Source organism: Pteronotus mesoamericanus, unplaced genomic scaffold, assembly GCF_021234165.1.
Source record: "Pteronotus mesoamericanus isolate MK-2021 breed Mesoamerican mustached bat unplaced genomic scaffold, CSHL_Meso_final contig_411, whole genome shotgun sequence".
Taxonomy (NCBI): domain Eukaryota; kingdom Metazoa; phylum Chordata; class Mammalia; order Chiroptera; family Mormoopidae; genus Pteronotus; species Pteronotus mesoamericanus.
In genome coordinates, this window is record NW_026555154.1 from 358,204 (window position 1) to 371,021 (window position 12,818).

The following is a 12,818-nucleotide window of genomic DNA, read 5'->3' on the forward strand; positions in this document are numbered from 1 at the left end:
CTGGGTCTTCCAGGAGGACTGAATCCTTACTGATTTTCGCCACCAGATTTTATGTGGGCTCTTTTTCCCATTTGTGAATTGGAGATATCTGTGTGAGACTGAGACCCCAAAATTCCTATGGAAAAGGAGTTTTGCAGCCACAATATCCCTCTGGCTCCTCTGCCATCATTGCACCTGAGTAAGGGGGCTATCCCCTTTTTGCACTTCAGCTGTTCTTATCAGTCTCTTTATGACTTCTTCTGTAAATTCTTGGTTATTGTATTTCAGTTAAGCTAGACTTCAGCTGGTTATTTAGGTTGATTGCTCTGTAATTTAGCTGTAAATCTGGTTTGGGGCTGGGAGCAGGCGGTTGTAGATTCCACTTACTCTGTAGCCAACTTCCAATCCTCCACAATCTCTCTAGAGCCCTCCTTTGTGATCTTGAACTTCATGTTCATTGGCCTGAAGATGATTCTTTTAACTTTATCCTCTCCACTTTGTATCTCTCTATACCTGGTAGCATTTACCAGTCAAACTCATAACCTTGGCTGAAGCCATTTAACTTTCCGACTGTTCCCAGGCTAGAGAAAAAGAACATTATTGTGAGGTAGGCTGGCTTAATGGAGTCAAAAACCAAGCCTCCCATGGGCTCTTAGAAATTTTCTGACATCTTAATATAAAATTCTTAGTATGTTCATTCTCTTAATTCATTCTCTGAGCTTATTTCTCCTATCCTCTTCCCACTTTCAGTCTCACCTGAGCACTCTACTTATGTCATTAAGAAAAATAGAAGGTTTGAAATAGGGGCTCCCTCATTTTCCATTATCACACCTAAAAACCTACCCTTCCTCTTCTTCTACCCTTTCTCTTCCCTCCAGTTACATCCCAGGAGATGTCTATCAAAGGCCAATAGGTCATCTTATGCTTTTGGTGTAGAGATGAACATCCTTCATATGACTTATGAGATCTACCTGATCTGGCCCATTCTTAATTCTCCATCATTTTCTATATTTCTCATCTCTCATGCCCAACCCCCACATCATTTATGTTCCTTTGTTCCTTTGGGAAGAATCTTTGAGTCCTTTTCAGAGGCTGGGGTGGCAATGGGTCAGGACATTGTGGGAGATGAAGCAGTTGAGCTGGGCAAAGACCAGATAACAAGAACTTGTAAGCATATTGAGGATTTGATACCTTAAGAACAGTGGGAAGCCAGGCTTGCATGGTGAAAATAGAACATTGATGGTAGGAGAATAAAGGTGTGGAGAGGATTAGGAGGAGATATGAGAGAACACTAGGGGACTATTACAATGATTTAGGTGAGAGATTGAGGCTTACCAGGACTAGGGTAGTAGCAGTGCACATGAAGAGAGGGGTGTAGATTCAAGGGATATTTAGAAAGCAGTGGTTGTAGAGAAATATATATGTTCTGAGATTGACAACACTTCCTTCAAAGATAAGCAAGACCTGGGTTTGTTCTTTCATTCATTCACTCACAAACTATTTATTGAGGTCCTACTATGTACCCAGCAGTGGACACTCAGTGATGAGGGAAGAAATGTCTCTTGTGACATTCTGTCTAGTGTGGTGGAGACACATTAATTAAATGACCAGGAATATAAATATAAATTATAAAGTTGAATAAGTGATAAAAGCATCAGTATTAAGTGTTATGAGAATGTGTGATAGTGTGAGCTGAACTAGTCTCAGGGAAAGTCAGGGAACTTTTCCCTTGGGATCATTCTGAAGGATAAATGTGAGTTAACTAGTTAGGGAGCAGAGGAATAAGAAGTAGGGGAGGCTCTTCAGGCAGAAGAACATCATAAGCAAAAGCCTGAGGTGGGAGGAAGGCTAGCCTTTGGGTAAATAGAAGGCCAGTGTGTCTGAAGAAAGCAAAGAAAAAGTGCAATGAGCTTAGATAGGCTGGCAGATACCAAAATGTGATAAGATAATTCATGTAAATTATCTTCGTGTTTATTCTAGGTGAAATTGAAGATAGCTAACTTTTTATGGGGGAACACACTCTCAAGATATTAAAGATATGAACTTAGCTTTCATCTAAGAATTAAAAGAATCATGTATTTGAAATGTTATACTCCATCTCAGTTTGGAGCTTGGCCTCTTTCTTGGCCCTCTGATTCCCATTTTCCCTGGACAATGGAGCTTGACATCAAGCTCATGATCAACCTCAGCATCAAACACTCTTCCCCAAGGTTCTCCTAAGAACAAGAACAAAATGTTGCATTGTTTCCAGTCAGGGAAGGAGGGTGGGGGACAGAAAATGGGGCTGCCAACACTTTTCTGGAGACTATTAGATCTCTCAAATTTGCATCTTAGAAACATCAATCCAGTGAAGAGATCCCAAAATATTGGGACCAAGGGCCAGTTAAGCAGCTTGTTGGGAAGAATTTCAACCTCGTTGTCTTTGACAAGGAAAGAGACATTTTTGTGATGTTCTGTAAGTATCTCCACAGACACCATAGGAGACAATGGCCCTAATGTTAGTTTCAAGCATTGATCCTACATTCTTGGGCACCAAAATCTCCAAAATCCAAGTACCATGCCAAGATGGTCTTCAGACATATAGAGTTTGGATCAAGATGCTACCAGCTACAATGCAACTCTGTCCTCAAATTGAATTCTTGGAATGTGAGGAATACCTTCCACATATTCTATGCCTGTGGCTTTTAATAATAATAGTGCTGATGGCTGACAGTGATTGAATGCTGCAGTATACAAGTCTTCATGCTGAGCCATTCTATACATAATTTTATTTAATCCTAACAGCACACTTTTGATAGTAGCTGCTATCATTGTTCCCAATTTAATGATGACTAAACAGAAACCCAGGGAGGTGAAGAACTTTTCCAAAGCCAGGCATCTAGTAAGTGCTAGAACTGGAACTAGAGCCTAGGGAGCCTGATTCCAGTGCATATTCTGGTAACTTCAGTACTGAACAGTAGTTCTGGTTTTGTGTAACTGACTAAATGGCCTGTACTTAACCTACTTTAGTTGATGTGACCCATCTGGGGACTCATATAATGCAAATAAAGAACTTAGCAGAGTGTCTAGCATATTAAAAGCACTTGATAAGTAACAGCTATTATTGCTGTTATCATTCCTTTTGTTATAATTATTTCCCATGGTCATCTAAAGACTATTGTCCTCTTCCCACTGTTTCTGACCTAAATGTGACATCCAAGGCTAGGACTTTCTCTCCAGTCTTTACTAATACATAGTAAAGGTACTTCATACATTCCTTTATTTAACAGATGAAGTTTCCATTTATTGAGCACTTGCAATGAGCCAGACATGAGTTTGCTATGTACATACTTGTCATTTTCTCATTTTCTCCTCAAAACAAGCTTCTTAGGAAAGTTCAGTCGATTCCCCCATGACATAGATTAGGGAACCCAGCCTCAAAGAGGTTAATTATCTTATCCCAGGTTATACAGTTAGTTGCAAAGGAAAAAGTTCAAGCAAGCTATGATGCAGTCACTTCTTGGGGGGTAAAACAAGGTCTGGATGGTATCACGAAGGCCTTTTAAAATCTCATTGAAATGGACTCTCATCCACAGTGTGAGGTGTTTAAGGTCTGCATGTCTGAATAACCATTTTGCTTCCTTTAAATGAGAGTCTGGGGCAGACTTTCTGTACTTACCTGACAGATGGAGTTGTGAGAATGCTCATTTAGTTCTAGTAAAAGGCAAAAGCAGCACTATTTTCTTGGAAAGAGGACAGTCAGATTGGTCCCCAGGGACTGAAGCGATTCTGCTCCTTTCTGCTCCAACCTTAGGCCCAGTGGGCTCCAGAGGAGCTGCAGAGGTGTTGCTGGTCCTGATGGTGCTAGAGTCACCTGGCTTGAAGATGGAGGGATGATCATCCAGATGTAGAGTATCTGGGGCCATTGAGGTTACTCTCCACACAGAATAAAGAAACTTTAATGGAATGACAGAAGGCAAAGTTTGACACCCACTCTGTGTTGAAGCTAGCTCCTGCTTTCTACCCAGAGGACTAGGTACATAGGCCACACTCGAAATTCAAGGAATTGTTTGTAAGGAAGTCTGGTGGCCCTTTTCAGAGGTAGATGTACCAATTACAGTCTCCTCCACTGGACTAGAAGGCAGTGTGGTATAATGGTCACAGATCAAAGCAGCCTATCTGTAAATCACACTTATTCTGCTTAATTAATTGGGTGACCTTGAGCTAGGGAAACTCTTGTATTTACATACACACACATACTCTTTCTGGAAGAATACGAGTAATCATCTAGCCTAAATATTTTTCTTGGCTTTATTCTTCAACTAGAGTGGAAATCTATGTTAAGGAAAACACAGAACAGAAAGAAATGTCCCAGCATGCTAAAAGTGTTGGTGTCTGGGTGAAAGAGAAGGGGTTAATTTTTTCCTAATGTCTTTAATTATGATCAGGTAGTATGTTTGAAATGTAAAATGACTTGACATACTATTAAAGGAAAGAGAGGGTACAAATTTCAAAGCCACAGAACCATTGGTAGAACACAGTGCCAGTGTTTATAGGAGAATCTTTGTTGGTGTGAATCTAAGCCATGGCCCTTCTTCTTGCAGATGCACCCTGGTCCAGCAAGTGCAGGGCACTATTTCCTGTGTTGGAAGATTTGGGCATAAAGTATCAAAACCACTCCACGGTCACCATTGCCAAGATTGACATCACAGCAAATGACATTCAGTTGAAGTATCTGGAGCGGTACCCCTTCTTCAGGCTCTTCCCTGCCAACTCACAACAAGTAAGGGGCTCCTGGGACTGTCATAAGGAAATCTGGTTATGTTATTATCACAGATGTAATTTCCCCCTATTCCAGGTCTGACTTATACCTAAGCAGCTTCATGCTCAGATCTAAGATTTATTATCCTCTCCTCTTCAATTTAAAGAGTGTTTGCCATTGGCTTTCACAAAAGTCCCAAGGCTTTCTGTCATTGGGTCCAGCTTAAGTTCACTGCTCATCCCTGACGCAATCACTGTGGCCAAGTGGATGTGAGTGTTGGATGGGTCAGGTCCAAGTTCCATGGCTCTCTCTGGTACCTAGACTATATGGGGGAAATTGCCACATGAATATTGGGTATGGGGTGCTACTGAAATAAGAAAGAATTCATGATAAAAAAACAATCAATGTCTTTGACACTTAGGTATTGTAGTAAGCAAGTGTCATCAGTGTTCAAGGAACACACTCTCCATGCTTCTTGGGCCTTTTTACCCTTTTACAAGCCAAGGTCCTTGCTCCCAAGGACAGTCTGACTGAGTTTGGGGGAGAGTCATGACCTGGGTCCATCTCCAAATACAATTGGAATTAGAGAGGACAGATTATGGGGGGCAGATATGCTGGGAGTCTTCATGTAGACATGGGGTTTTGAAAAGTGGTGAGGATATAAATTAGATTAGGAGAGGGATTTTAACTACAGGTAGGAAGTATAATAAGAACCAGGAGGTGGGCATAAGGGTAACCACAGTCTTGTGAAGGACATGCCATCCCCTTGGTACAGAAAATGCACAAAGGGCATCATGGAAAATGAGACTAGATTAAGAGGGTTGATCTGTCACAGATCTTCAGTTATCTGACATGTGGTTTAGACAACTAGTGGGCAGTAAGCAGCTTCCTAATCTTTTTAAAGACTGGAAGAGAAATAGGGCAGAAGGGCAGTAGTGATGGCTGAGTAACAATCATGCACTAGGTGCTTGGTAAAATAATTTATTCTTCTTGTAATAATAATAATAATAATAGCAAATACATATAGTGCTCACTATGAGTCAGGATCTGTTTTAAATGCTTTTTATACAGTAACTCATTAAATCCTCTAACAACACTATCAAACAGGTACTGTTATGATCATTATATTATATAAGGAAACTGAGTTAGAAAGAGGTTAATCAACCAGGCCACAGTACTAAGGGATGAAGCCAGGGTCTGAGCTCCAACAATGTAGCCCCGTAGTCCCTGCTCTGAGGAGTTATTATCTTTATCTTAGATCCATGGTGACAGAGGCTCAGAGAGGTTAAGGAACCTGCCCATTGTACTCAGGTTATTAAGAATTTGACCCAGGCCCTGGCTTGTGTGGCTCAGTGGACTGAATGCTGGCTTGCAAATCAAAAGGTTGCCAGTTTGATTCCCAGCCAGGGCACATGCCTGGGTTGTGGGCCAGGTCCACAGTAGGGGGCGTGAGAGGCAACCATACATTGATGTTTCTCTCTCATGCTCTTTCTCCTTCCCTTCCCCTCTCTCTACAAATAAATAAAATCTTAAACAAAATTTTTTAAAGAAATTGACCCTGGATTTATCTATGTACCAATCCCTGAGTATGTTGCAGGAAGAGGATATCATTTTGACTCTGTTCCATTTTCTTCCTAGGTGGTATTCTATAAAGGAGAATATACGATGGAGGGCTTTTCTAACTTCCTGGAAAGTCAGATCAAGACCAGGATTGAGGATGAAGATGAGGTAAAGCAAAACAGCAGAACCCTGGATTATTCTGTCTCACACAGAATCAATAGACTAAGAAAATGTGTGCCAAGGGTCCCGTAATCTTGTGCTCTCTGGAAATAGTTGAGGATGAATAGCCATCCAGTTTGGTGACTTTACTTCAAGGGCACTGGAAGTAAACCAGATATCTTGATGGGATCCTGCTCTCTGACAATATTCTTCTGAGGAACGAGATAATAATCCGCATTCTCTCTCAATCTTATTCATGTTTCAGTGAGGTTATCTCCTGGAAGGTGCCATCTGTATTAGTCAAGACACTTTCTGTTGCAAATATCAGAAACACTGCTCTTTGGTTTAAACAACAATGTGAATTTACCCCACATAACTGGCAGAACATCATGCATAGATGGATCCAGAAGTTCAAACTTGTATTGTATATCCTCATCTCTGCTTTCCTCAATGTTGGCTTCATTTCCAAGCAGTCACTTTCACATGGAGGGTCAAAGATTGCCTCATAGCTCTAAACTAATACCCTCCTAGCTTAGAAAGCACATCCTTCTTAGTAGGAATGGCAAATGTCCTGGACAGGTATCTCATTAGCTAGGCCTGGGTCACAAGCCCAGTCTGTCAAGGAGCTAATCATGGGGAAGCTAGACATATGGACCTGGAGTGGAAGAAAGGTGGTTCCCAAAGGTCCTCTTACTGGAGAGGCAAAACCGCAGTTGGGCACTTCCCCATCCAAACCAAATGAAACTTTGTATTTATTTGGATTCTCCAGATGACTATTTGGATAATTCCAGAAAAAGAAGGTTTGGTAATTACCATCACAGTTATCAAATTTATTGCCTCTTATGCATCCCCTTCCCTCCCTCCTTTCTTTTCTTGGATAGCTAATGTCTGTTCAGCAAAATGAAGTGATAGAAGAGGAGGTGTTAGCTAAGGAAGAGTTACCTGAACAGAAGTTGCCTGAGCTGGAAGAGATAGCTAGGCAGAAGGAAACAGCTGAGGAGGAGGAGGAGAAGGTGGCTAAGCCAAAGGGACCACCAAGACAAGAGAAGAAAACAGGAATGAAGGAAGAACTGTAGCTTCTTCAATGCCAGGAAAGAAGATGCTATGTTCCATGTCCTGGAATCATTTTCTTAGTGGATCTACTCCAATAAAATTATATCTTAATGTGATGGGTAGGTAGAGGCTGAGTAATAAAAGGCTCTGAACGTCTTTTGCTCTGTTTTACTCATTATGTGTATTTTGTGGTTGGTGCTGCCTTGGAAGAGCTGTATGGCCTGGAATTCAGATGGTACTACAAAAGAAGCCATGATAGCAACACTTAATGAGCATTACAACAGGCTGAGCATTATGTAGTTCTCACAACATCACTGGGAGCAAGGTTCCATTATCTTCATTTTACAGATGGGGAAACTGAGGCAAAGAGGTTGAGCAACCAGCCGGGATCATATCTTAAGATGTGGTTCCAGGCAATCTTACTCCACTCCACAAATTCTGCATTTAACCAGTATTTACACATCACCTCCTACAAGTTGAGGTCTTCAGAGTTAGGCTACAACTTTCAAAGGAGGTGGAATTGATTTATTTTATACTGCATTTTGGCACAGTAATAAAGATATCCAACCCTAAACCTGTATTCACTCTTCCACATCTCAATAATTTACCCAGTCTCTTAAGCAGCAACGTCCTAGGTAATCCTCAAATCTCATTTTTCCTTTTACTACAATAAGAGTAACTTCACAAATCCATGTGGCTACATCCACTTCCCTCCATCTCTAGTTACCATTCTCAGTTGCAACAGTCTCTAACCTGTTGCACTACTCCCACTCTGTACCTCCCCCGCCCACTCCAAAGTCCATACACCATAAAGCTGCAGAAGTGATCTTTCAAAAAGCCATATCCAGGAAAGCTTACAACACTACCTTGTTTTAAAGCTCTAATGGCATCTTCATTGCTGTTAGAATAAAACCCAGTTTGCTTATACCATACCTCCAAGGTCCAGAAAGCTCTGGTTCTACAGATCTTCTTCCTCTCCCTCTCATTTTCTAGGCTCTAGCCTATTTGAAAAATTCACTCTTTCTCTCTCTTCATGGTTATTTCTTCTGCCTAAATGCACACGCTATACACTATCCTCCCCAGATCTTCATGCAGTTGAGTCCTTTTATCCTTCAAATCTCAGCTCAAATATCACCACTTCCAAGAGGTTTTCCTAGATTCCAGTATGTGAAAGCACCTGATAATTTTGCTGAGCACTAGTCTAACACCCACTGGAGTGCAAGCCCTAGGAGAGCAGACCTATATTTTCTTCATTGCTGCATTCCCCAGCTTAAAGCTCTACCTAGACACAGTTGATGTTCAATAAATAAGTATTCATGGATCAAATCAAATTACACAGGAGGCAGCACTCTATTTCTCAGATACAGGATTTCAGTCATCCTGAAAGGGAGAGGTGCTGACAGTGTTGTCCTCAGACCCAAATTAGATTTTGTATTAGTTTCTTACATTGCCACAAATTTAGTGGCTCACAATAACACATATTTATTCTCTTATATTTCCAGACACCAGAGATCAGACAGCTGAAGTCAAGGTGTCATCAGGGCTGGTTCCTCTGGCACTGTTTCATGATGTGTTTTTTCTAGCTTCTGGAGGCTGCTGGCATTCCTTGGCTCTTGGCTTCTTCCTCAAATCAGTGTGATCTCCTGTTTCCATCTTCACATCTTCCAATTCCTCTGACTCTAATTCCTCCCTTATCTCCCTTGTAAGCACCACTGTGATTGCATTAGGCCTGCCCAGATAGCTTCCTCATTCCAAGATCGTATCCACAAAGTCCTTTTTCACAGGTTCTGGGGATTAGGTTATAGAATATTTGGAGGTGATTATTCAGCTGACACAGTCTCATGTATGCTTCTTATTTGTGATACTTGTTTCAGCCAGGTGATATAGACCTCCTCTTGATAAAAGGAGGGGTATATAATCTTAGGAACCAAGGTTTCCACATGCCTTCTGAGTCTCCACTTTTCACGTGTCATGTAAGACAAAGGCTGTCTGTTCCCTTTCAGGCCTCCAAAGCCAGTTTCTACACTATCCCCAACCCCAAGCTAGCCTGTTCATATCCAGATGAAGTAGGGAACAGCCTGGGGGCCTTGGGACTTGCCTGAGCCAGATGTCCCAACAGGGGCAGGTGTTAGTATTCAGAACACGATGCAAGGCTCACCTGCCTCAGCCTTAAGGCCATGTGGCTTCTGGTTGAAGAAAGTGTACACAGAGACTGCTAGGACAAAAATCATGTGAAACAGAGTCCTTGGTTGGTCATGAGCTGGAAAGTGTGTGCTACTTGCAGGCCTCTCAGGTGTTATCGGGGCATCAGGAAGTGGGGGCTCAGACTGAGATGAGCAGAATAGGTAGGTAGACCAGGTGATGCCCATCGGTTGATGTCCCCTCTCCCCTGGCTCTCTGCCTTCTCCCAACACACACTGCTCTTACAAAAATTCTTTGTGTTCAGTTTGATCAATTTTTTCAAAAAACCTTCACTCTCTCGCGATCTAAAACCACTTATCCCTGTAGGTCTCTTTCATGACTGAGTATTGTATGTTGTTTACCCCAAGGAGTGCAATACATCATAGGGTAAATATGAGTGATATTTGAGCTTTAGTATGGATTTAGCACTAGATTACTGTGCAGAGTTGGGGAACTGCCTCAACTTCTCTGAATTATAGGCTTCTCTGTCCCTGTGTTTTCATACAATGAAATGTAAAAGCACTTGGCAGAGTGTCTTACTCAGGAGAGGTACTCAGTGACAGCTGTCAAAATTATGATTAAGTATCTTACCCTGTTTAAAAGTTGAAGTTCTAATAAAATAAAAGCTGTTGAGTAAGTTTCATTAAAAAAACTATTATTTTTTGGCACTTCTCTAGAAGTTAAAGAGGTAAATATTGATTGAATTTGGCAATACAGCCATCTTTGGTGATCTCTGTGAGTAATGTCAATGGAGCTTCAGTTCAGAAAGCAAATCAGCGTGAATTAAAATGGTGTGTATCCAGAGGAATCTTTTGAGACATTTGATGCAAAAGGGAAATTAGGTGGTGGTTGGAGGGAATGTAGGGGTCCAAAAAAGGTTCATGAAGAAGGGATTAGTAGGTGAAGGTACTTTAGTAACTAAGAGAAGGGTGAAAAGGGAGTAAGTGAGGGTGAGAAAGGAGGACTCTGAGAGCACAGAAAAGAGTGTGTTGCCTCCATTGTAACAGCTGAGGAGATGTCAATGATGAGGCAGGTAGATGAAGACACAGCATAGTGGCTCCTATGAATTAAGCCATGGTGTCATTAAATGTGCGGTGCTTATTGTTTTAACATACAGATTTTATTTTTATTTAGGGATGGCAAGACCTAAATAAAAGACAGTTTATTGTACTCACCAATCCCAAGAGAAGGGGACACCCCATGCCATGAGGGGGCCCATGGGGAAGTGCCAGAGTCAGTTAAGGTTCAGAGGGAGAGGCAAACACGTGGGCAAAAGTCTTTCTTGTGGTTTCCAAGGGAAAAAGTGGGTGAGGCAGGGTAAGCATGCTTAAGATTGGCTAATTTGAATATCAATAGCTCTGGGACTGGGGAATTTTCTGTAGTTGTTGTGTATATTTCCCTGGGTGTGACTATGGCAGGGGAATAGGTACCCTAAGTGTGAGAACCCCATATAAGAGTTGGGGGTGGAAGGTTTTGGGTTGATTGATTTGCACATGAAAGGCACCCTCTCAGGTCAGTTCTTTGCTAGTCATGGGAGGGGCAGTCCTTCCAGAGTTAGCAAAGCCCCAAGATAAGAAAGCATCAATACAGAAACAAGTACAATGTGGTTATTAGATTTATGAATAGTCTCCAGCCCCATACTCCTCTTTTTCCTGCCCAAGGCCTTTGCCCAGACAACATGAGGAGCCTCCTGAAGCCTCTACCTATAATCCTTTATAGACAACCAGACTTTGGGGTAGACAGGGTCTCATGGGCATAATCAGAAATGAAATTCGCCATCCAGGATGGAGAAAAAGAGTATTAAACATTTTTATTTTCTTCTTAAGCAGTAGGAAAAAAAATGACACATTCCTATAAGGAGAGAAAAGACAAAAGACACAGTTCAGAAAAGAATAAATAATAAACAAATGAAGAAGTAATAACTTTCTTTTCCATGGAACATTTGCAAAAGTAAGCAATGAGATATTTTTGACTTATCATTTTGTCAAAGATGAAAGAAAGTTAAAGATGCTCAGGGTTAGTGATCATTGTGGTGGGATTGTAAACTGATATTTACAAATCTCTCTGGGGTACTGTCTGGGTAGATATATCAAAATTCTTAAAACTTTGCCACCTCTTTAAATCAGAAGTTTCACTCCTCCAAAATTATTCTGAGATGACTGCACCAGGGCTTATAGTTACCCCACCACTAAATGATACAGGATGAGAAAGGTCTTCGAAAACGAACTGCAGGGAGTCACTACTCAGCCCAAGTTCACACATATTTGATTTTTCTCAGCATGATTGGTTTTCAGGTTGGATTGCTATCTACATGGAGACTCAGACAGGAGACATGAGGTAGAGCTCAGGCTCTGTCATCTTCTACTCCTGTGACTGTACATTAGCAAAGCAGCACTGGCATTGAATTCCATGGATAGACTTATGAGGACATGTCTTTCCTTGAAGCATCTTCTTAGCCATCATAACAATGAAAATGATCCCAAGAAATTTAAGAAATGATTCTCCTCATACACAATAAATGGCTGATCAGGATTCAGCGGGACTGACTCCAAAGTCAATTTGGTCATGAAGTTTTCCAACTGCCAAGGAACCTTCCCTCCTGAGAACTCAGATTTCTTGTTTCACAGAGCAACCCTGGTCCCATGATGTCTGAAGTGCTTTCTGTCTCTGACTTCCAACTATCCTCAGCTCCTTTCCTGCTCATGTCTGGACCCATGAATATAGGGATGATTTGGAAGAGTGTCCTCTCCAGGACAGGGAACCCTAGTGGTCGCAGGCACATGTCCTAGTGGGAGCAATGAACATCGCTTTTCTCCTAAAGCAGCCTAGCTTCAGATACTGTCCTCTATGTGCTTGGGTCTATCTCATTCTTTTCAATGCCCAAGAAAAACTCGTACCTTGGCACTGCTTTCCCAGTTAATTCCTAACTAAGGAATCTCTGGGTGCTGAAAGTTGCAAAACAGAGGTCTTATATTTGTGGGCAAAAGTGTGACCCCCCACCCCAGTGTCAATCATTTGAAAACAATCTCACAGCCTAGAAAAGGAAAATGCTATGCCAAAAGAGAAAATTATCCCACCTCCCAAGAAAACAATCTCAAGAAAGAGAACCATAAAATAATTGGGGCAGAGAAAGCCAGCCAGGGGC

The 12,818-nt window shown here is 41.6% G+C and overlaps 1 protein-coding gene across 1 annotated transcript in view; it reads left to right on the plus strand.

The window, feature by feature from the left end:
* The window catches only part of PDILT (protein disulfide isomerase like, testis expressed), a 54,816-nt gene extending 47,301 nt beyond the window's left edge, over window positions 1–7,515 (plus strand). The window contains exons 8-11 of the mRNA XM_054577219.1: window positions 2,314–2,434; window positions 4,563–4,741; window positions 6,359–6,448; window positions 7,321–7,515. Of these exons, the coding sequence (XP_054433194.1) occupies window positions 2,314–2,434; window positions 4,563–4,741; window positions 6,359–6,448; window positions 7,321–7,515 (585 nt within the window). The remainder of the gene's footprint in view (window positions 1–2,313; window positions 2,435–4,562; window positions 4,742–6,358; window positions 6,449–7,320) is intronic.
* Window positions 7,516–12,818: the final 5,303 nt, after the last annotated feature.